Source organism: Emys orbicularis, chromosome 3 (assembly GCF_028017835.1).
Source record: "Emys orbicularis isolate rEmyOrb1 chromosome 3, rEmyOrb1.hap1, whole genome shotgun sequence".
Lineage (NCBI taxonomy): Eukaryota > Metazoa > Chordata > Testudines > Emydidae > Emys > Emys orbicularis.
In genome coordinates this window covers 5,834,200-5,855,102 of record NC_088685.1, presented here as the reverse complement: position 1 = coordinate 5,855,102, position 20,903 = coordinate 5,834,200, and the positions used below count along the sequence as shown (strand labels likewise).

At 54.4% G+C, this 20,903-nt stretch overlaps 1 protein-coding gene across 1 annotated transcript in view; it reads right to left on the bottom strand.

Moving 5' to 3' along the window:
- Window positions 1-5,455: 5,455 nt before the first annotated feature.
- Window positions 5,456-20,903, bottom strand: part of LOC135876087 (bifunctional epoxide hydrolase 2-like) — a 70,508-nt gene continuing 55,060 nt past the window's right edge. Inside the window, exons 12-18 of the mRNA XM_065401247.1 lie at window positions 20,201-20,298; window positions 16,422-16,429; window positions 15,105-15,207; window positions 14,630-14,699; window positions 12,165-12,245; window positions 11,588-11,646; window positions 5,456-5,540 (exon numbers count right to left, since the gene is read on the bottom strand). Coding sequence (XP_065257319.1) covers window positions 5,456-5,540; window positions 11,588-11,646; window positions 12,165-12,245; window positions 14,630-14,699; window positions 15,105-15,207; window positions 16,422-16,429; window positions 20,201-20,298 — 504 coding nt within the window. The remainder of the gene's footprint in view (window positions 5,541-11,587; window positions 11,647-12,164; window positions 12,246-14,629; window positions 14,700-15,104; window positions 15,208-16,421; window positions 16,430-20,200; window positions 20,299-20,903) is intronic.

The window sequence follows — 20,903 nt, the reverse complement described above, 5'->3', positions numbered from 1 at the left end:
TATTGTCCTTAACTCTGCAGCCCATAGATTTTTCCTTATGTCCCTTTGCTTCCCTTATCAACTTTCTACAATTCCTAGCTTCTGATTGATATTCATTTTTATCATCAACTTCCCCTTTCTTCCATGTGCTATATATAATTTTAAAATTGTTTATAGCCTTCCCTTCTAAACAGGTCCGTGTTTTAACCAGTATGGCCTTCTTCCTCAACTGTGGTATTGGGAGAGGGAGGGGTGGGTTGTGGCTAAATCAGACTGGGAACTCCTTGCCAAACATTTTCTACTCTCCACCCCAGACAAGGATGGGATCTTCCTCCTGGATGGACTCTTGTCATTTTCCTAAGCTTCATTTATTGATCTTCCTCCCAAGCGGCAGCCAGCTGGCAGGAATCAGCTCTGTATTACACCTGCCTCTGTCTGGGGCTCCTCCAGAAGAGAGGGAGGATCAGCATCATGCAGAGGAACACTGGTGTATGTGAAAGGAAAGGCTTCCTTGCTCCGCACAGCCTTGCTGTGGAACCTCGAGCCCAGCTGTGTCCCTGGCATGAACCCCAGGGCTGGTTCGAGGGGACGTCGAAAGCTTATTAAACACCAGCCTTGGATGCTGCATTTCTCCAGCACAGACTGCAGCTTGCATTGGACTCACCTTATAAATGGAGCCCTGACAGCTCTTTCCCTGGTAACTGGGCCAGGCTAATCCATCAGACAAGCATCTCCAGAGGTAGCTATTGACATCTGCATTAGGGATAAATGACTCGGGGGGGACGTATGAGCAGCGTTCATCTGTCTAGCTCTGACTCCTTGTCTGCCCTTAAGAGTTCGGATGCTGCAGCACTGGAGTTGCTGTCGAGTGTCCAGGAAAGATGCGTCCCCAGCGCCTGCTCCTTTGAGGATTCAACTCAAGGCCACAGAACTTGGGCTGGGGGAGTCCTGGGACCTTGGGAGACAGGCGCATGTTTTCTCCTTGGGGCAGCGACGCCACACCTGTCTCTTGTCCGTGTAGTTCCTAGTACTGTAGGTGCAGTATAAAGCTCTTGGCTTTCATACGTCTGCCCCAGATCCAAACCAGGTTAGAAATGCCTGAAACTCAGTAACATCCGGTGGCTTCTCCGAAATGGGCTGGTGGCTTTTTATCCAGTCGCTGTGGCTGGACGAGCCCATTGTACAAACCCACAGGGCTGCATCTGGCACTGCGTGGCAGCCACAGCAGAAGCCATGGAAAGGGAGCTCATCTCCAAAGCTATTCTCCCCTTGGGGAGAGCGGCGCTGGCCTCTCGGATGGCAGGCAGGGTGTTACCCATCTACCTCGCCAGTGACACGGCAGCGGGGAGCAATTCCGCCCTGTCTTCTCAACAGCCAGCTCCAACAGCTGGTTTGAATGAAAGCTGAGCGGGCCGCTGCCATTCGGGGCAGCCCGGAAGTGTCAGCTCAGCAGGGAAAATCCCCTTATTCAAATCCCAGGTGCCCTTCGCTGACTAGTACCTACAATGTGGCACAGTCACGGTGTTGGCCGTCTCCATTTGGGGCGGCACATCACAGGGCTTTGTCCTGGCACAGGAACGTCGGAAAGGAGCCGCTCTCTGTCTCGCCCCCGCTTGACACTGGTGTCCCTCGCCTCTGTTTGTCAGAGGATGGAGATGGATGGCAGGGGAGAGATCACTTGATCATTACCTGTTAGGTTCACTCCCTCTGGGGCACCTGGCATTGGCCACTGTCGGTGGACAGGATACGGGGCTGGATGGACCTTTGGTCTGACCCAGTATGGCCGTTCTTATGCTGTATCTTGTCTGACTTTCTTTGGGCAGGCACTTGGGGCCTATCACCTCCAGCGTATTTAGGTTCCGAACTTCTAGTGAAAGCAATGGAAATTAGGAGCCTAAATATCTTTGAGGATTTGAGCCTCAACATCTAAAGTCATCCTGAAGCGACCCAATCTGACAGTTTTCACCCCCAGACTACTACTACTGAGGTCTCTAGCTGGACCAGAGAGACCACCGCCCGCCGGCTGTCAATCACAATGTTTGCTGGAACGCGCCTAAATACTCCGGTGACGGAGAGAGTAGAAAGTGTGTGTGGAGCAGTTTTGCAGTCAGTTATTGAGCACGTGTCATTCAACAGCAAGTGGGTTGGAAGAGAAAAGGGAGGGGGAAGGGAAGGGAAGAGAGAAAGAACTAAGATCAAACTCCAGGGACCCTTTAGGAGTTGGCACCATGGAATGGAAAAAATTACTTCCCCTGGAGGAGAGGCCATCAGCAAACGCAGCCCCACGGCTCTGCGCCGCTGACTCTTTACATACCGGGTCACTTATCTCCAGCTTACCATGAAAACGCTGTCCTTTCGCCTCCTTAATATCCCATTGCACCGAGGCTAGCGGACTGCAGGCTAAATGATCGCTGGGTTTGCCGTCGCTAACGAGCTGCAAGTGGAAGTGAAAAGCACAGTAATGAAGCTTGCAGATGCTGCGAAACACAGCACAGTTAATACCGGCGCAGGCATTCACACAACAGAGACGCCGAGAGCACTTAGGAGCCTGGGCAGAAAAGAGAGAAATGTCTCTACCTGGTGGAATGTACCAGTCAATAGGGGACAGAGCTGGTGATCAGTAATGCTGACGGAGAGCTACTGCAGAGGTGGACAGTGAATTTGTTTTGCTCTTCTATCCTACTGAAGATGGAGGTCTCTGGGTACGTCTACACTGCAGTTAGTCATGTGCCTGCTAGAGCGGCGAGACAGACCTGCATTACCTTTGCTCAAGCTAGCATGCTAAGATATGGCAGAGTGGATGTAGCGGCTCTGGCAGAGGCTTGGGCTAGCCCCTGCCCCAAGTCCAAGCCCACCCCACCCAGCCCCGTTGGGCTGAGCTCGGCTGGCTAACCTGTCCCCACTGCTATCTTTAACACGCTAGTGCAAGTCTGCCAGCCAGGCTGGACGGCTCACTGGCAGCTGCAGTGTAGACACACCCGCTGCGACTGTGCGGCGCAGACACGTACAGGAATAGCAGGGGGCTGCAGTCAGGACTCAGGTGCGGAAGCACAGCGGTGAGTGTGGAGCAGGTGACCAGAGGTGTCGGGGTGTTCATGGGGCAGGCTGGAGATGGAAACAAACAAATGGACGAATTTCTTCACACAGCTCACAGTCAGCCTGTGGAACTCCTTGCTAGAGGATGTTGTGAAGGCCAAGACTATAACAGGGGTTCAAAAAGGAACTAGATAAGTTCATGGAGGATAGGTCCATCAGTGGTCTATTAGCCAGGATGGCCAGGGAGGGTGTCCCTAGCCTCTGTTTGCCAGAAGCTGCGAATGGGCGACAGGGGATGGATCACTTGATGATTCCCTGTTCTGTTCATTCCCTCTGGGGCACCTGGCATTGGCCATTGTCGGCAGACAGGATACTGGGCTAGATGGACCATTGGTCTGACCCAATATGGCCGCTCTTATGTTCTGGGAAGGAGAGCTGAGATCTAGATTCTAGTTGAAAGCTTTGTGTTATTAGTCCCTCCTTTTCAGAGCACAACACTTACTCACCTCAAGAGAACACCCCACCCCATTTTTGGCTTGCAGCTAGACTCCCTTCTAAAAAGGATGTCTCAGGATCTGTGGGGCTATCCATCTGGTTCCACTGCTAACCCCACTTCCAAAAGCACTCAGGGGCGACAATGTATCGCAAACACGCCTTACAAAGAATGTCCACCAGCATGAACATAACCAGGCGCCACCTGGAAGAACACTGGATGCCATGAGATCAATTCTGGGATTTATTTTGGTTGCTGGTTTACAAAAGATGCTTGAAATAACAAAAGCAGAAGCAAGTTTTCAAAGCAGCATAAAAGAGCTATTAGTATCCAGCAAACCCCGTATTAAACCCTCAATGTACAGCTTAAACTGACAACAAAAGCCTCAGTCGCAATGAAACACTGGTGCCCAAGCAAGGCAGTGCTTAGGGCTTGACTAGCTGCTGGCCAGGGTTCAAGGTTTGGGCATGAGCCCAGGTCAGAACTGACATCACTGGTCTCCAATCTGAACAGTGGACAGCAGAGGGTGCTAGCTGCTTTCAGGAGATTTCATGGGACAAAAAACGCCTCCACTAATCTCTTATCCCAAAGCTATTGGCCCTGTCTGAACTAGAAAACAGGCCTTTCTGGTTTGGGGGCCGAGCCAAACCAAACCCAGAGCGGTGAGTTTGACTGCCAGAGGTGGAAGCCTAACCCTACAAAATATTTACAGGATTTCAGATTAGTGGCTCAGTATCATTAATAACTGAATCAGCTGTAGATGCAGGAGGCACTTGGGAAGTCACCCGTCCCCTCTAAACTCTGTATCCTAGCTTGAAACGTTCAGCCGCTTCCTAGCCAGGGAATTTCCCCCCCATTCTATTTTTCTGCAGTTTACATTATTTGCTAAATAGACGACGACGCTCGGTTTACTGCTCCCTGCAGCTTTGAGACTTCGATTTGGCCTCCTCATTTGCTAGGAAACGTCGGTGTCTTCCATCACAACACATGCAGGAGAACTGCCCCAAATCAGAGCGTGATGCTAAAATCCCTCGCTGAGACGCTTGCATTCAGACGCAAGTGCAAAGAAAGGCAGTTATCCGCAGGGCCGGCTCTGGCTTTTTTGCCGCCCCAGGCAAAAAAGCCTCCGGCCGCCCCCCCCCCCCACGCGGGGGGGGGGGGGGGCGGAGCCGGGGGGGGCGGCGAGCCCCGGCGGGGGCTCCGCTCTCCCCCCGGGGGCAGGGCGCGGGGGGGGGGGCGGCGAGCCCCGCCCCCCGGCGGCCGGGGGCAGGGCGCGGGGGGGGGGGGGGGGGGGAGGGCGGCCGGAGCCCTGGGAGGAGGGCAGCGAGCCCCGGCGGGGGCTCGGCTCCCCCCCCGCGGCCAGAGCGCCGGGGGCAGGGCGGCGAGCCCCGGCGGGGGCAGGGCGGCGAGCCCCGGTGGGGGCTCGGCTCTCCCCCCGGCGGCTGGGGGGAGGGCGCCGGAGGGGAGGGCGGCCGGAGCCCTGGGAGGAGGGCGGTGAGCCCCGGCGGGGGCTCGGCTCTCCCCCCCCCCCCCTCCAGCGGCCAGAGCGCCGGGGGCAGGGCGGCGAGAGGGCGGCGGCCCCAGCTCGCCGCTCTCCCCCCGGCAGCCGGGGGAGGGCACGGGGGGGGAGGGCGGCCAGAGCGCCAGGGGGAGGGCGGCGAGCCCGGCTGTGGCCCCGCTCTCCCCGGCGGCCCGAGCGCCGCGCCGCCCCCCTCCAGGTGCCGCCCCAAGCACCAGCTTGGTTGCCTGGTGCCTGGAGCCGGCCCTGGTTATCCGGCTTGATGTGGCTAGCTGAGCCCTGGCTACCCCACCTTTCCCACTGGCTAGCTTGAAAACCAAAACCCAGAGGCAAAACCCAGCTTATCAGGAGTGTGATACTGGCAGGGCCCACACCGACACACAAGCAGCAAGCAGGAAGTTGGAGGCTGAAATCTTCCAAGGGCAAACTCAGAGTTTTGAAATCTTCTGCAGCAAAGAATTGTCGTGAACATCCTCCAGCCACTTGATGAGGATCTTATTCAGAGCAGCTGGCCTGAAACAAAACAAAACAAAACAACAACACACTCCATTAAGCTCGGACTGCTCCTTACTGGGCTTTCTCCGGCCCAGCTTTCCCGTCCCAAGGAATTAGGCTTCCATCCATTTGCTAGGGAGACTGCTCCACAGCCTGTGCTGCTTTGCTGTTGGGAAATGTTATTTCCCATGAAAAGTTTAGAAGAAAATGATACATTTTATTATTAACTGGTGGTAACGAGGTGGCATTAACATGGGGAAAATGCAGGCTGTCAATTAGAAGAAGCTGAGAATTTGACCCAAAAATGCCTTTTTGACTAAATAGAATGTTAATTATTTTATTGTTCTAATTTTTCAATCAAAACATTGTCCCAAGTCCCATGCCCTATGAAGTCAATTACATCAACATTCCCACGTGTATCAACCAAACTTGTAATCTCGTCAAAAAATGAGTTGGACAAAATCTATTCTCCACAAATCCATGTTTACTGGCATGAATTATTACCCTCCTTTAATTCTTTGTTATTAGAGTCCTGTATCAGTCACTCCACTGTTTTGCCCAGGATCGATGTCAGGCTGACAAGTCTGAGACTACCTGGGTCATCCCGTTCACCCTTTTTAAATACCCGGGGAGTTATGACAACTTATTAAAAAAAATCAACACTAATGGCCCAGACTAGAGGGACTCAGGCTAGAACCCAGATCTGCCGGGCTCTGGGTAACCAAAGCAGCTATGCCCCCACATGACAGAACTGCAATCAATGCACTATAAACCCTGGGAGACTAAGGCCCACAGGAAGTGCCACCCACAGATGACCTGATTGGTAGCACCTCTCAACGACTTCTGATTGGTCCAGGTGCACCATTTAAGCATGGAGGAAATTCCAGAAAGCTGCCTGTGCAAGTTGGTGGTACCCAGTCTTCTGCTACAACATAGTCCTCTCTTATTCCCTGCATTGGACCTGGCTCTAAACCTTGGCTTGATTCCTGATCCCCACCACCAGCTACGATCTCCAGCTAGACTCCTGATCCCTGACTCTGGTTCCAATCTTCATCTTGACTCTTGGTTTCTGACGCCAGCGCTGACCCCTTGCCTTGACCCCTGACTCCTGTTCAAACTATTAGGCCCTACTTCTGCTCCGACCACTAGCCCTGACTCCTGGTTCTACCCGCTAGGTAGGCCACCCATATCCCAGTTGTGACACCAGAGCGCTCCTTGGCCAGCTCTTCTAAAACTCTTGGACGCAAGTTATCTAGAGCTGCTAATTTAAAATGTCTAATATTAGGGGCTGCTGTTTAACATCCTCCTGAGTTACTGCTGGCCTGGAAAGTATTTCCTGAGCCTGTGATATGAATCCATCAGCTGGCTTTTTCCCAGTAGAGAACCACAGGTCAGCATTAACTCACTGACCTTTGTTCCCACACATCCAAGTGGGAATGTTCCTGGGAGGGGGTCTGCATCAATCCGCCAACAAATCCATAGCAGGCCGATGGATCAGCCCACACAACCCTGCTAGACATCTTCAAAGGGGAAGACCTACTTGTCAGTGATACTGACTCCTTCTCGGTACCATCCAATCTCGTTTGGTTCCCATCCATGCAGATACTTGATATTTTATCCAAGGGTGGGAAATGGACACATGCATTGACAGACACGAGGGTGGTGGGCTCGGCTCTGGTGATGCCTGGCAATGGGGCACAGTGACCTCAGCCGGTATATGGGGGGAAGCTTGGGCTGTGATTTTTCTTCAAGGATTGAACTGTGAGGCCAGTAAGATGGTCACAGCCCCTGTGGTTGTCAAAAATAGGTCAGTGAACTAGGTGTTGAAGGCTCCTTTAGCTCCTAGGTTCTGAGCACCTCCTTTTGGAGACACCCAGGATTCACGCAAAGAGAAGCAGAACATTTGCATGAATGGGTTGGTGCCCAGATACCATGGTGAGAGGTGCTGCGGAAACACCCAAGACAGATCAAATCAGCCCACCTTGTCCAGCCGTGGCCAACATCAGAGGAAAGCAACAAATTCCAGTGTGGGTGATTCCCTGAAATTCCCCTTGGATACGGGATTCTTCATTTCCCACCCTACAATGCTGCCTGGTATAGCAGCGCTGCTAAGCAGCTACAGTAGCCCACTCCACCCCAGGGGGGCGTGATCAACAGAGGATGTCAAAGAAGGTGCAAGTGAGGGTTGACGAGCTAGTGTTGTAAAGCACACGGAGGTCTTTGGGTGAAAGGTGCCAAGTTCAGTAGCAGGATTGAGAAAGAAGGTGTCTAATTATCTGCTACATCCACAATTCAATGAGCAGCCCTTTTTTTCCCCCCCGGGACATGAACAAAGTTGAAACCATCAGAAGCCACTAAACTGCAAACAGGTGGTAAGTTTGCAACATGAGGCACTTCTGCTAGAGCGAGAGAAAGAGACAAAAGAAATCAGATGTAGTCACATTAAACAGCCATGGAACCATTTAAGTTTTGAAAACATCCATTCTGAGTTATTCGACCACTGAGGAAGAAGCGAGTTTTCACCCAAGGAGATGGAGCAGATGCTGGTTGGCCAGTGAATGACTCAAACCCAGCTTTGTTTCAGAAGTTCATCAGGATCGGTGTGTCATCCTGAACGAGGAACTCAAACTTTGTCTTATCTGAGGAAACCTGGTTTTGCAATCAACCTGAACACTTGAAAAAAAATCACGTTCCAGTGCAGCGCTTGGGCTTTGGTGAACTATACAAGCACACCGAGGTGTGATAGTCCACATGGGTGCAGGAGAGCATATAGAACTGAAATCCATTGGTCTGAGCATAGGAGAAGGAGCCAGGAAACCTTGAGTTCTAACATGACTAGACCTCTGCCAGTGACCCGTGTGGGGCTCGACGCAAGCCAATTAATCTCTCTTTGCTTCCGCTGCCTTCTCTGTGGAATGAAGATGATAATGTCGATCACCCGGGGTGTTGGGAGCAGAGACTAATTAGTTTTTGAAAGAGAAAAAACGCTGGGTGATGCTGTAACTCTTTAACGATGCACCATCACATAATACTTATGGGCCCAATTCTCTCCTGTATCCCAGTGGAACTGCCTGGACTTGAATGGAGTTACCCCAGCTTTACACCAAACAGGGCTGAGAAGACAAATCAGGCCCAGTGAGACCAGCTGGGAAAATCAGATGGGATCCAAACTCTCCCAAAATTTAGGGAGCGTTTAGATCCCCTGGCACAATAATTCAAACCGCCGGGAGGGAGAGGGAAAGGGAAACGGAAGAAGCTCTTCAAGCCGTTCCAACAGCCATGCAGGCAACTTACAAACCCTCTGCTGGTTCTTTTCAAGGTGATCTCTGCTTAACATCCTTCCCCTGCACCATCAGTGCTCTCTGGGCCTGTCAATGGGAGGCGCTCCATTCGGCTTTGGATCAGGCCCTCTAACCTCACATACAAATGATTACGCGGTTTAATACAAAATGCTACAGTCTAGTTCTGGCTGAGGAGCCGTTTCCATTACAAACCCGCTCCGCAGGCAGGCGGGGCACGCCGAGAGAGATGCGAGTCTGTTCTGTTACTTTCTCTTAGCACCCGTAACATTATTCAGCACTGAGCTCTCTCTCTTTGGAGTGTAACGACTCCGTCCTTTACCGCACTCGGCACTCTTAACACTGGCATTCAGAGCCTGTAAAGCCAGGAGAATATTCCGCCTTGCAATTTAGTTGACGAGATTTTATATATCTTGTAAACCAGCAGAAATCGAGTCTGATTCAAGCAGCGCTGCAGAGAGATTCATCCATCAGCCGTTAGTATTTATCATATTACACATGCACTTTGCAGAAATCCAATTGCTCCTGCTGACTTAACAGCCTTTCAGTCTATCTGCTGTTTTACAGCTTCTCTGACATTCAGGCAGACCTGTGAGTTAATTCCAGGAGTCATGGATGAGCAGTCAGTGGGGGGTTATTTCCCAAGAAGCCTCTATGGAGATGATGAAGTGCTCTCTCTCTCTCTCACAGGTGCAGAGGAGGTTTGGGGGCATGAAGAAGGGGTATGTGGGTAATTTGGGAGGATGGATCCATTCTGTGGGGCTGAGCTATCGGAGCGAAATAGAACGGAGACTTGCAGAGACCTGGGGGGGGGGTGGTTTCACCCCCTGGCTGATGGGCAAGTGTAAAGGAATCTCAGCTGTGTCGTTTCCTTTCCAATGATATGAAGAAGGTTTAATTTAAAGAAAGGGCAGAGCCTAGGGGAAAAGAGGGCCAGAAACGAGCAGGGGCAGAAGAAAAGACCAGCACCTGCTGGGGAAAATGTCCTGGGTTTGGGGCGCAGGCTAGGACCTGCCTCCTCTGGAAACTGAGGCCTTGCCATAGAGGGAAGAGAACTAGAGACCCTGGGTATAGATGAGGATACATTAAATAGTGACACAGCCCTTTTGATAAGCATTAGTACTTCAATGACTGTCTGAACTCCCTGGGGCCGGAGAGCATCCACCAGTTCACAGTGCTCCCGACTGGGGTGCTCAGACACTCTGGCAAAACAGGCCCTATAAGGACCATAGAATGTATAGGCTGAACTTTGTCTAACTTTGCCTTTTCCTAACTACCCCCCATGACTCCGTCTCAGGCCCGCTTGCCTCACCATCCACAGTTCCCTTCCCCCTCCAGTGCCCTGGAGGTGCTGACGGTAATGGCCTCTCAGCCGCGCACACTTAGCTGTCCTACTCTGTTCTCGTGAGACGATCCCTCCCGGCCCAGCTCATCTTCGGTTCCTCTTCTCTGCTAATTACTTGTGTTAAATAATGGCCAGCTGATGACATGGGCTAAGCTAATGAGGCTGATTTAACAGAGCTCACACACCCCAATGGGCTGGATCGCACAGTTCTGTACACAATTCCCATCTGCCGGAGGACAAGCTGGGAGGCTGCAGCGCAGAAATGCAGGGATGCTCGGACGGCACACGAGCTGCCGGGGATCCCGGGGATCTCCCCGTGCGGCACGACTGGGGCTGTAATGAACTCTCTCGTTAGCTGGTGGCGGGACATGCGTTTGGGGTCTATTCCAACAGTCCCCATGCAGACCGAATCTCCACTGACCCCACTGGGGGATTTTGCCTGAGCAAGCGCTGCAGCAGCTGGCTCGGTGGGGGTAGCCCAGGGGGTCTCAAACGGGGGGTCGGGACCCCTCAGGGGGTCGTGAGGTTATTACATGGGGGGGGGGTCGCGAGCTGTCAGCCTCCACCCCAAACCCCGCTTTGCCCCCAGCATTTATAATGGTGTTAAATATATAAAAAAGTGTTTTTAATTTATAAAGGGGGGATCGCACTCAGAGTCTTGCTGTGTGAAAGGGGGCACCAGTACAAACGTTTGAGAGCCACTGGGGTAGCCCCTCCGAATTCTTGGGCTGGGCTATGGGATGAAGACGAATCAGGAGCTGCGTCGTGGCCCCGGGCGGTAATGCTGCCATTACCCAGGTAGGCTGGGTCATGCGTATATGTATTGGCCTAATTCAGGGAGGTGCTGAGCCACCCTGGCTCCCTCTGAAGTCAATGGGAGCTGGGGGCGCTCGGCCCACTGAAAATCAGAGCCAAATGTGCAGTGATCTGCCATGAACCTTTTGGTCTGGTCCCTCCAGCACAGGCCAATACTGGAGGCTTCAGAGGAAGTGTTAAAAGTCACTAAGCCATTTAGGCAGGTTTCAGAGTAGCAGCCGTGTTAGTCTGTATCCGCAAAAAGAACTCCTGTTCTTTAAGCCATTTAGCTAATTGCACAAGGCTTCAGCATTGGGCGGGGGCTGTGGGGGAGATAATCCGTGGTGATCCCTGTGGGCAAATCAGTTCACGGACCAGGCACAAGAGCTCACTGCCCTTAGCAGCTTGGCTTGCAGTGCTGACCCAGCCGAGCCTTTAGCAAACACCGGCCGCGGCGCCCCACTCCCTCGCCGCGCATATTTAGACTCGCTAAAAGCTCACTCCGTGCAGCAAGGGCGCCGGAGCAAGAGCTGGCTGCCAAGCAGCGCTTACAGTCAGGCCCCCAGCGGTTGACGACGACAGGGCTTTAAACGCCAGCCAACCCGCCCCCGCGGTGCATGCGGTACCTTTCCATCTGAGTCCAGTGTCCGCACTCTTCAATGTGGCCCCGGGTCAGCTGGGGAATCTGGAGAGAGATGCACAAGAACAGTGAGACCCTGTTTCACTCCAAAGACGCTGCCGGGCCTCTCAAAGGTACAGAGGCTTTTAGAAAAGGAGGCTGCTTAGGACCTGCCATATGGGATCAGCCCCATCGAGCCTGGCACCATGAACCCAGCGCTGGACAATTCCTGACGCTTGAGAGGAAGGTCAACTCCCCGGCCCAGGCGTGTGGTGCTATACCTGGCTAGAAGAGCATTTCACCCTGACCCCTGCACGTGGCCTGAAGCATGAGGTTTGATCGCCCTTCTCGGCAGGCACAGCTTGTGGGATTTATGTAGCTCGTTAGTCAAGGCGGCTGGTTCGAGGCCCTTCTGCTACTGGGAACTCCCCACAGTTGCTTCACACGTGAAGCACGAGCCACTTACAAGGGATGCATTCAGTTGGGATGGAGTCCGAGGGAACCAACGTCAGCCCAATGACACTGGATATCCCTGGCCACCGGGTAACCGGGACGCCATGGGGTGGATAATGCTGATCACTTACCCACTCCTCCATGCCTTTACTCAGATTAGGATGGAGAACAAAGTCCTTCCCGGCAGTAACCATCAAAGCCGGGACCAGGATCTGCAGGGGGATAAAGACAGGGCTAGGAAATGAGACGCCCCCAGATCAAATCCGCTCTGTAAACAGTCTCCTTGCCCAGCGGGGTAGCGATCACTAGCCGTTCCCATCGGTGCGGAGTGGAGCAGACTCACGTAGAATCCATGGGAGCGGGGTGGGCGGGGGCTGCGTAGACACCCCACCAGGTGATGATGCGCTGCCCAAAGGCCACGCACAACAGTGCACGTGACACCCCTGCAGACGGGGAGCCCCAGGGTTTGTTGCAATTGCTCCTTGGCAGATAACCACACTTGAATTTCAACCCGTTTATCCAGTGTATGGAGAGCATGGGCGGCGCGAGATCCCCCCTTCGGGGAGGCTAGTCCCCCAGCCCCACCCCTTCTGCCCGAGGCCCCGCCTCCCGCCTACCAGAGCCCCAACCGCCCCCACCCCTGCGGATGGAGGAGCCCCGGCCCACCCGCCCCGACCCCCGGGCCAGACCGAGCCCCGGCCTGACCCCAGCCCCGGCCCGACCCCCAGGCTACTGGCTGGTCGAAGCCCCGAGCTCTGGGCCGCCAGCTGGAGCTGAGCCCTCACTGGCTTCAGGGGAGAGGGGGAGCGTGGCTGGGGCCACAGCCCGACCTTCGATACCCACCGCCCACGATGGAGAGCTACAGGCTGAAGCCCCAACGTTTTGCGACCTCGGCAGGCGTTTCTGCTCTTCTGGTCGGGAAATCACTCGGGGACGCTCGCCCATCCGGAGGTACAAGGGCACTAGAGAGGAGCCCTTTCAACCTGCCCCAGTTAGGACAATTTATGCCTGTCCGAGTACTGTGGCCGTCCCAGCCAGAGCACCAGCGAACAGACTGTAGAGAGCAATTCTGCACTGGCCCCAAACGATCATTCCTAGATCTGAGCCCAGGCTGACCAACCAGTCTGACCTCCTGCGTCAATCAGCCCCGAGAAAACAGCTGGACGGATGGAGCAGATGGGATCTAATGAGCCTTCTCTGTCCCTCTTCTCTGAATTCCCCAGGGTAGCCGCTGACCCAAAGAGAGTAGGGCAGGGACAGTGCAAGCGAGACCAGAGCCCCAGAGGGACATGCCCATCACACGCTGCCCTGGGAGCGAGAGAGAGCGTCTGCAACGTGACCACTGTCTAATATCAATCATGGCCCAGTCAATCAATCCCCCTGCTCAGCTGCAGCGGAGGAAGTGCCCTAGGCTGGAGGCCACCCACCGCGCCAAGAGTTCTCGTTTATATTCGCTGAGACTGAAAGAGAAGCGAGGTCACAGAGCCAACGCACGTCTGAGCATCGCATTGATTGCTCCAGCCAGTTGGTTAACCGCTCAATACCCTTTGGGGGGCGGTGCTGCCCTCTTGCGAAGGCAGCATGGTTCAGTGGTTAGAGCACAGAACTGCTGTCCAGCCCACTGGCCTGCAGTGTGACCTTGGTCATGCCACCTCACTTCTCCGTGCCTCAGTTTCCCCAGCTCTGTAACGCATTTGAGATCTCCGGAGGCAGAGGGCGGCATGAGTGCCGATTCCTGCTCTTCCGAGCACAGCCGCGCTGACCCCGCGTTCCGGCGTGGAGAATAAGGGAAAGCAAGAAGGGGCAGGACAACACCGGGTAGCGCGGCAGGGCAGTTTGGCAACCACTGAAAGCAAGTTGTGGGACCGTGTTCAAATCCTGCTGGGGTGGGCAGGCAGACTCTTAAAGGGATTTAGGTACCTAAAGCAGGCTGCACAATACCCTTGCAAAACTGGCCCTAAGTCCGGAACCTTCCAAAGGTGCCGTTCTACCACGGAAGACAGAGCTGAGGTAGACCTATTAGATCACCCCGCCCCGCCCCGCCCCTGGCCAGCGGAGGGTGGTTGACTCCGGGTGACAGGGATTTCAGCCCTCCACAGCCCCATACTCCCGCCCTCCGGAAACTTTTCCTCTCTTGCATGGAAAGGAGGCCCTGGGGGAATAGGCACAATGTTACTAGAGGCTGAGAAGGGACCAGTTGTCAGTTCACTCCGTGGGATGTACTGAGTGGGTGTGTGTCAATCCCAACTGCGGGACAACCCACAGCCCCACAGGGTCCCCAGGCCAGGCTCCCACATGGGGGTACCACGAAGGGCACCCTGCCCTTTGCCAACATGTTGCCTCTGGCAGAGAACGGACATTTCAGATGCCGGATCACGACGCGCCCGCGAGCCTAGGGGAGGACAGACAGATGAGCCTAGTGCCTGTTTCCAAGCGACTGTTCATTCTGCTCCAGGGAACGAAGGCACCGCGGGCTGCTCTCGGCACGTTCCCTCATCTGCGAGTGGCCCAGAACGGAGAACGCTAACCTAGCTCCTGCCCCTGCTCTGAGATCCGAGCCCAGAGACAGCTGCCGAGTGACAGGAGCCGCTCTCACCTTCCTGTCTTTTGCCGACAGGCTCCACAGCCAGTTGGCTCGCATGTTCCGGTACCAGTTCAATGGTCTCCTAAGGGCGAGACAGAGAGAGAAAGGGGGGAGGGGCTTAAATCGTTACTGGGATCCCCGAGAAGTTCTCGGGTGCTGCATTCCTTGGGGAGGTGCAGCTGAACCAGAGGCCAAGATTTTGGCTGAGTTGGTATTTCCTTGCGATCCCAGGGCAGACCCCCCCCGCCCTCTTAGTTGGGCTTTCTATGGTGGCTCATCTTAGGCTCCACATGGGCACCAGCACCGCACGCCTGCCTCCAAGCAGTGGGGAGAGTCTCAAGAGCCCCAGGCGGGGGGGGGAGGGAGTGGTTTGTTTGCAAATGAAACAGCCGAAGGCCTTGTAACAACGTCTCTGGGAATATCCCAGGCAGAGCCGACGTTACCTCCAGCGCCAGACTCTTGCTTCGTTCTTTAGCTTTGCTTTTACCTGAAGCCAGACTTTTTAAACTGCTGGATGAAGTACTGGAGATCCGCTCCCGCTAGGATCTGGCTTGGAGGTGGGTCTTCTGGCATGCCAACCAGAAGCCCTCCTGCCGAGACAGAGAGGGTGAGAACATCTGATAGGCAACGTGGTGGGAATAATCAGCTGCAAATGACCCCGAATCCGTGGCTCCAACAAAGGACTAAGGGCTTGCAAAGGGCCTCTGCAGCCTCCCTGCACCCACCCTCTCTCTCCGTGCTCAGTTTTAAAGCCGGGTGCTGCTCTGTGAATGGGATTTAGGCTGAGACGGGGGAGCCCGGTGGTGACGGGTGGATGGCGTGTGAGTTTCATGCCGGCCCAGGAGTTCAGGCTCCTCATTTAAGCAGCTATAGGAGCGGCCTCCTCTCCAGAGGCGCTTGGCAGCTGCAGCTCCCACTGAGGGTGCTCAGTGCCCGTGACGGCAACACCGGTTATTTAGGCACTTAAATGTGGATTTAGGTGCCTCGACTTTATGCACCAGAGCTTGTGATGTTCAGCCCAATGGCTACAGGGGCAGTGGGACAGAGGCCCAATGGTGCCGGCTGGCAAAGGGTTCCCTGGTCTGTAACAGCAGCGCCTAACAGGCCTGACAAACTCACTACATCCACCACCCCGCTTTCATAGAACGTATCCGTACCCGGGGTCACATGCAGCCCGGGCGTGTCTAGATGAGAACACGGCACTGGTAGAACTCACAGTGTGACGTTAAACCAATACGGTGAAACTGGTCCAGCTAAACCCAGATTAGCTGTTCACACTGAAATCCACACAGACGTTCGCTCTAGGCTGATTTTGAAGCCAACTTCAAGTCCTACCAGGGCATGTTTCTCCTTTGGACCGTCCCTTCGTGCCCGGAGTAGAACCCTGCAGCCCTGGGCATAGGCCACCCCTCCAGCTCTCCTGGAGGTTTTTGCAGGGTACGCGCCTCCAGCTGGAGCTGCGCAACGAATGCTTATCGCTGCTGCTATTGATAGCGCCTTTCTGCAGCGTGCATCGGTGGGGGATTTGATTAGAACGCGCTGCGTAAGTGGATTTGCAAGAAAGGGAAGAAACCCAAGGAGGGAGACAGGAGTTTCAAAGCGACGCCTTCAGGGGCTCTGGTTAACGCAGCCGCTCCACGCCATCCCACTGGCCGAGGCGTCCCTCCTGCTGCCCAGCTTCTAATGAAAGGGACAGCATCAAGGGTGTTTCTCAGAATGGCTCCTATTTCACTAGACCCACCCTCGCCTAGTGCATGATCTACCCAGAGCAGCTTGCAAAGAAAAGCGATTTCTTTCTCAATACCAGCCTCTCTCCTCCCTGCAAGCACACAGGCCAGTTTGTTATGGCAGGGTCTCTCCCAAGCCTTGGGCTGCACACGCTGGGGTGTTATTGTAGGGTTGCACTATTATGGGACAATTCAATGCTTCTTTCTATCCATCCCGCCGTACACCCTTTCTCTCTCCGCCATCCCCTTCTGTCGTGGCCCTGGACTTCCTTACGTCCAATAAACAACCCTACAATAACATACCTGCGTGCGCAGCCCAACCCTCGCGAGCAACCCGATCCTTTGTTATTGTAGGGCTGCTTGTGAAGTCGGGTCTGTTCACATTTGGAGGGCGACAAATCCCTTCCCACCTGGGCCATTTCGCACCCTTACCTCGTTCCCGGACGCTGGTGGCGTTGGGTGGAACAGGCAGCTGGTCCTGCAAGGGAAGCAGCTCTAATTAACGGGACGTGAGTAACTCCCAGGGCAGCCGGCCAGAGGGGAACTCAGAGAAAAGCCATGGGAGCAGTCACGTGGCATCGGGGACTGACGTAGGGGGTTGGATTAAAAAAGCGACGCGCATCTAGCTTGGCTGAGCAGTCATGCGAGGGTCAGGGGAGGGAGAAGGGGGGGGCACAAGAACAGGACCATAAATAGTTGAAGTGACCCAAGAGGCTACAGAGCAATGGGGTGAAATTCACGACAGTTGGGAAAAGCTCCGGGGACAGCGAGACGGATCTGCCTGTGGAACAGTCTCTCCGGGGAGGGGTGGGCGCCGCAGTGCTGGTATGCTCCATACTGGCCCTAGGGAACGTGGTGTAGGAACAATCCTGCCTCAGGACTCTGACCCCACATCTCTAGCTCCTACAGTTCTGCGGGTCAGACTGTGACTCGTAGGTGAGCACGGGAGGCATGCTGGGAGTGGGCGGGGCCACAGGGAGGATGCAGGACTGCTCCGCCCCCCCGGCAGGCTGACATTAAATATGGGGCCCTGTCTAGCTTGTCTTGACATTTACTAGGGCAGAAAAATCCCAACAGCTCTTTTTCCAACTCTTTTCCCCAGCGAATGCACGATTCGATTCCATGACATATTCCACGCAGAGGCCAGGTTATGCAGCCTTGCTCCTCGTTAAAGCCGTTGGCTCCATCTCCTACCAGGGCCCCTGGACAGGAAGCTAACGAGCCTGGAAACGACTGTTCTTATAGACTCATAGACTCATAGACTTTAAGGTCAGAAGGGACCAATATGGTCATCTAGTCTGACCTCCTGCATGATGCAGGCCACAAAAGCTGACCCACCCACAACAGAATCCTCCAGCCTGCGACCCCTGCCCTATGCTGCGGAGGAAGGCGAAAAACCTCCAGGGCCTCTGCCAATCTACCCTGGAGGAAAATTCCTTCCCGACCCCAAATATGGCGATCAGCAGAACCCCGAGCATACAGGCAAGATTCTACAGCCGGACCCTCATTTTACCCGCGATGGCACGTTAATGCTTAATTGACTAAAATCACGTTATCCCATCAAACCATTCCCTCCATAAACTTATCAAGCCTAATCTTGAAGCCAGAGAGGTCTTTCGCCCCCACCGTTTCCCTCGGAAGGCTGTTCCAAAATTTCACACCTCTGACGGTTAGAAACCTTCGTCTAATTTCAAGCCTAAACTTCCCCACGGCCAGTTTATATCCATTCGTTCTCGTGTCCACATTACTACTGAGCTGAAATAGTTCCTCTCCCTCCTTGGTATTAATACCTTTGATATATTTAAAGAGAGCAATCATATCCCCCCTCAGCCTTCTTTTGGTTAGGCTAAACAAACCGAGCTCCTCGAGTCTCCTTTCATACAACAGGTTTTCCATTCCTCGGATCATCCTAGTGGCCCTTCTCTGTACCCGTTCCAGTTTGAGTTCATCCTTTTTAAACATAGGAGACCAGAACTGCACACAGTACTCCAAATGAGGTCTCACCAGCGCCTTGTATAACGGAAGCAGCACCTCCCTGTCCCTACTAGAAATACCTCGCCTAACGCATCCCAAGATTGCATTAGCTTTTTTCACAGCCACGTCACATTGCCGACTCATAGTCATCCTGCGATCAACCAGGACTCCGAGGTCCTTCTCCTCCTCCGTCACTTCCAACCTATGCGGCCCTAACTTAACTAAAATTCTTGTTAGTCATCCCTAAATGCATCACCTTACACTTCTCACTATTAAATCTCATCCTATTATTGTTACTCCAATTTCTTGGTTACCTGCCCAGCCGTTCGGGGAACGGCTCCCCCGGGCCGACTCGGCGTTGCAGGGCGGCTGCAGGGAAGGGGCAGGCCCGGCTGTGGAATGGTTCCCCAAAGCTCCATAGGAAGGCGCTTTTGTGGCCCACAGCAGCACTGGGCCTCCTCTGTGCTCTGCTACCGAGCGCAGCCCCCAGAGCGCCCGGGGAAGGGGCTTGTTGGGGCCTTCCAAAGCCAGGAGCCGACAGACCAAAGCAGCGCAGGATTTGCACCGAGCACACGGGGGCTGGTGCTCAATGTAATGAGGCTGCTTGGATTTTAGGACCTGGCCCAGTCCTATCCGGACCATGCCCAGTCCTGCCCAGGGCTTCGCTCGCCCGGCTGGCTCGGAGCAGACACTGCAGAGAGCTCTAACCCAGCCAGCCCCAAGCAGCACGAGACGCTGCGTTTGGGGCGACGGAGGATCCCAGTCACTCGCGAACGGGCCCCGAGCGCCCCACGCTGCTGCTGGAGCACTCGCTGTCCGCGGGGACAGCAAACACTCATTACTTGACGCCTGAACCCCGATGCCCCAGGGACATGCAAGAGAGTTGGTTCAATTCCCAGGCTGATCTCACTCCCTGGACTCTCCCGGGACGGGACTATTACTCCATTGGCTCTGCAAAGGCCTGGAAGCCAAGCCAAAGAACTGCAGCGACGGGCCAGACGTCCCTGCTTCAAGCATGTGGCTCCACCTCGGCCCCCCTGGATTTACACTGGATATTAGGTCACTATCATTATTCCTGCGTTTAGGATGGCAAAAGGCAAACTGCAGTCAGGTGACTCGCCCCAGGCTACACAGTGAGTTGCAGCTGAGCCGGGATTTAAAAAAAAGCCTTAACTATGAATCTTCTGCCTTCCAGACATTGAGTTTGTTTAAATTACAAAGCTCTCTTAAGGGTTTTTGCCCTGAAGCTGCTGATAAATATTTACCGCCTCTCTTCTAGGTTAATGATGCTATTTGTATTGTGCTCTGAGATAAAGAGACTCGATGTAACCCCTGGAGAGAGTTCAGGTTGTGACGTATGCTCAAGGCCCTGCGCCCTCCACCGAGTCCACCCCAGCCACAACAGCATAGGGCAGAATTGGAGCGAGTTTCCTTAAAGGACATCCCAAGCCCTTACTAGTGAGAACACGGTCCTCCGAACGTGAAATGGATGCAAAGCAGACAGCAGTGCCCTGGTTGAGTCTGCAGACAGCCCAAATTATTGTCTTCAAGAAAGGTGTGAACTAACAACCCGTTCATCTCACCAGAGCACGTTAACTCTGAAACCTACCGATGATCTAAATACCAACATTCTTCTCCAAACATCCAGCGGGCCCATCACCGTTGGGTGGAGTGGCAGATAGCGGGGTCGGGGGTTGCAACAGTTGGCAAAACTTCCAGCTGAGTCTTGATGCCAAACCCCTCCCCCCGGAATTTCCGGCCTCCCCAGGTGAGAGAGATGGGAGCAGAGAGTTAACCCAGGCTGGGGCTGGATCATCAGCCTCTGCTTCTCCTCCTTCAGACCCCAGCTATGGGATAAAGATCACACAAAGCCCCGCCCTACCCAGCCGCATGCCCCGCCCCTACCTCCTTCCTGATGGATCGGATTATGATCCTAAACGTCCTGCTCAGGTCCTTCTCCAGCTCGAGCTCAGCAACACCCTGAAAGAGAAACAGCAGCAGCCGCTTTCAACAGCTCTCTCCAAAGAGGACCCAGAGTGCTGGCGAGCGGCTTGGCGGGAAGAGGCCTGCGGGGTAACACGGCACCGGTTTCCCGGGAATGGGGCGTTTCGTTCGTTATCAGCGCAGCTAAGATGGTGACATTTCAAAAGGCAACAAAACGCTACGTTAGGAGAACCCGGATCTCCCATGGTCAGGGGGCTGGAGAGCTCAGGGGCCTTTTATCTCTAGTCCCCCAGCTGGAACCCAGCCCAGACAGCTGTTCAGTGACCTATGTGAAATGGGTACATGGCACAGCGCAGCATAACAGTCCACAGTGTCGCTGGTCCAGGGACCTCCATCGCTCCCTACAAACGGTCTCACCCCCTCCTCCCCCCAGCAAAATAGGCGACGCGCCCACTTCACAGGGACTTCTCCTGAGAACGAATGGGGAGAGAAGTGAAGTCCCGCGGCAAATTAGAGGTCAAGTAGGAAACAGCACCCAGGAGTCCTGGCTCCGAGTCCTCTGCTTGGCCCACTGGAGGAGATCAGCGAGAATGCCAGCAACGGTGCCAGACATGACAGCAGTTTTGTAACATACACACCCA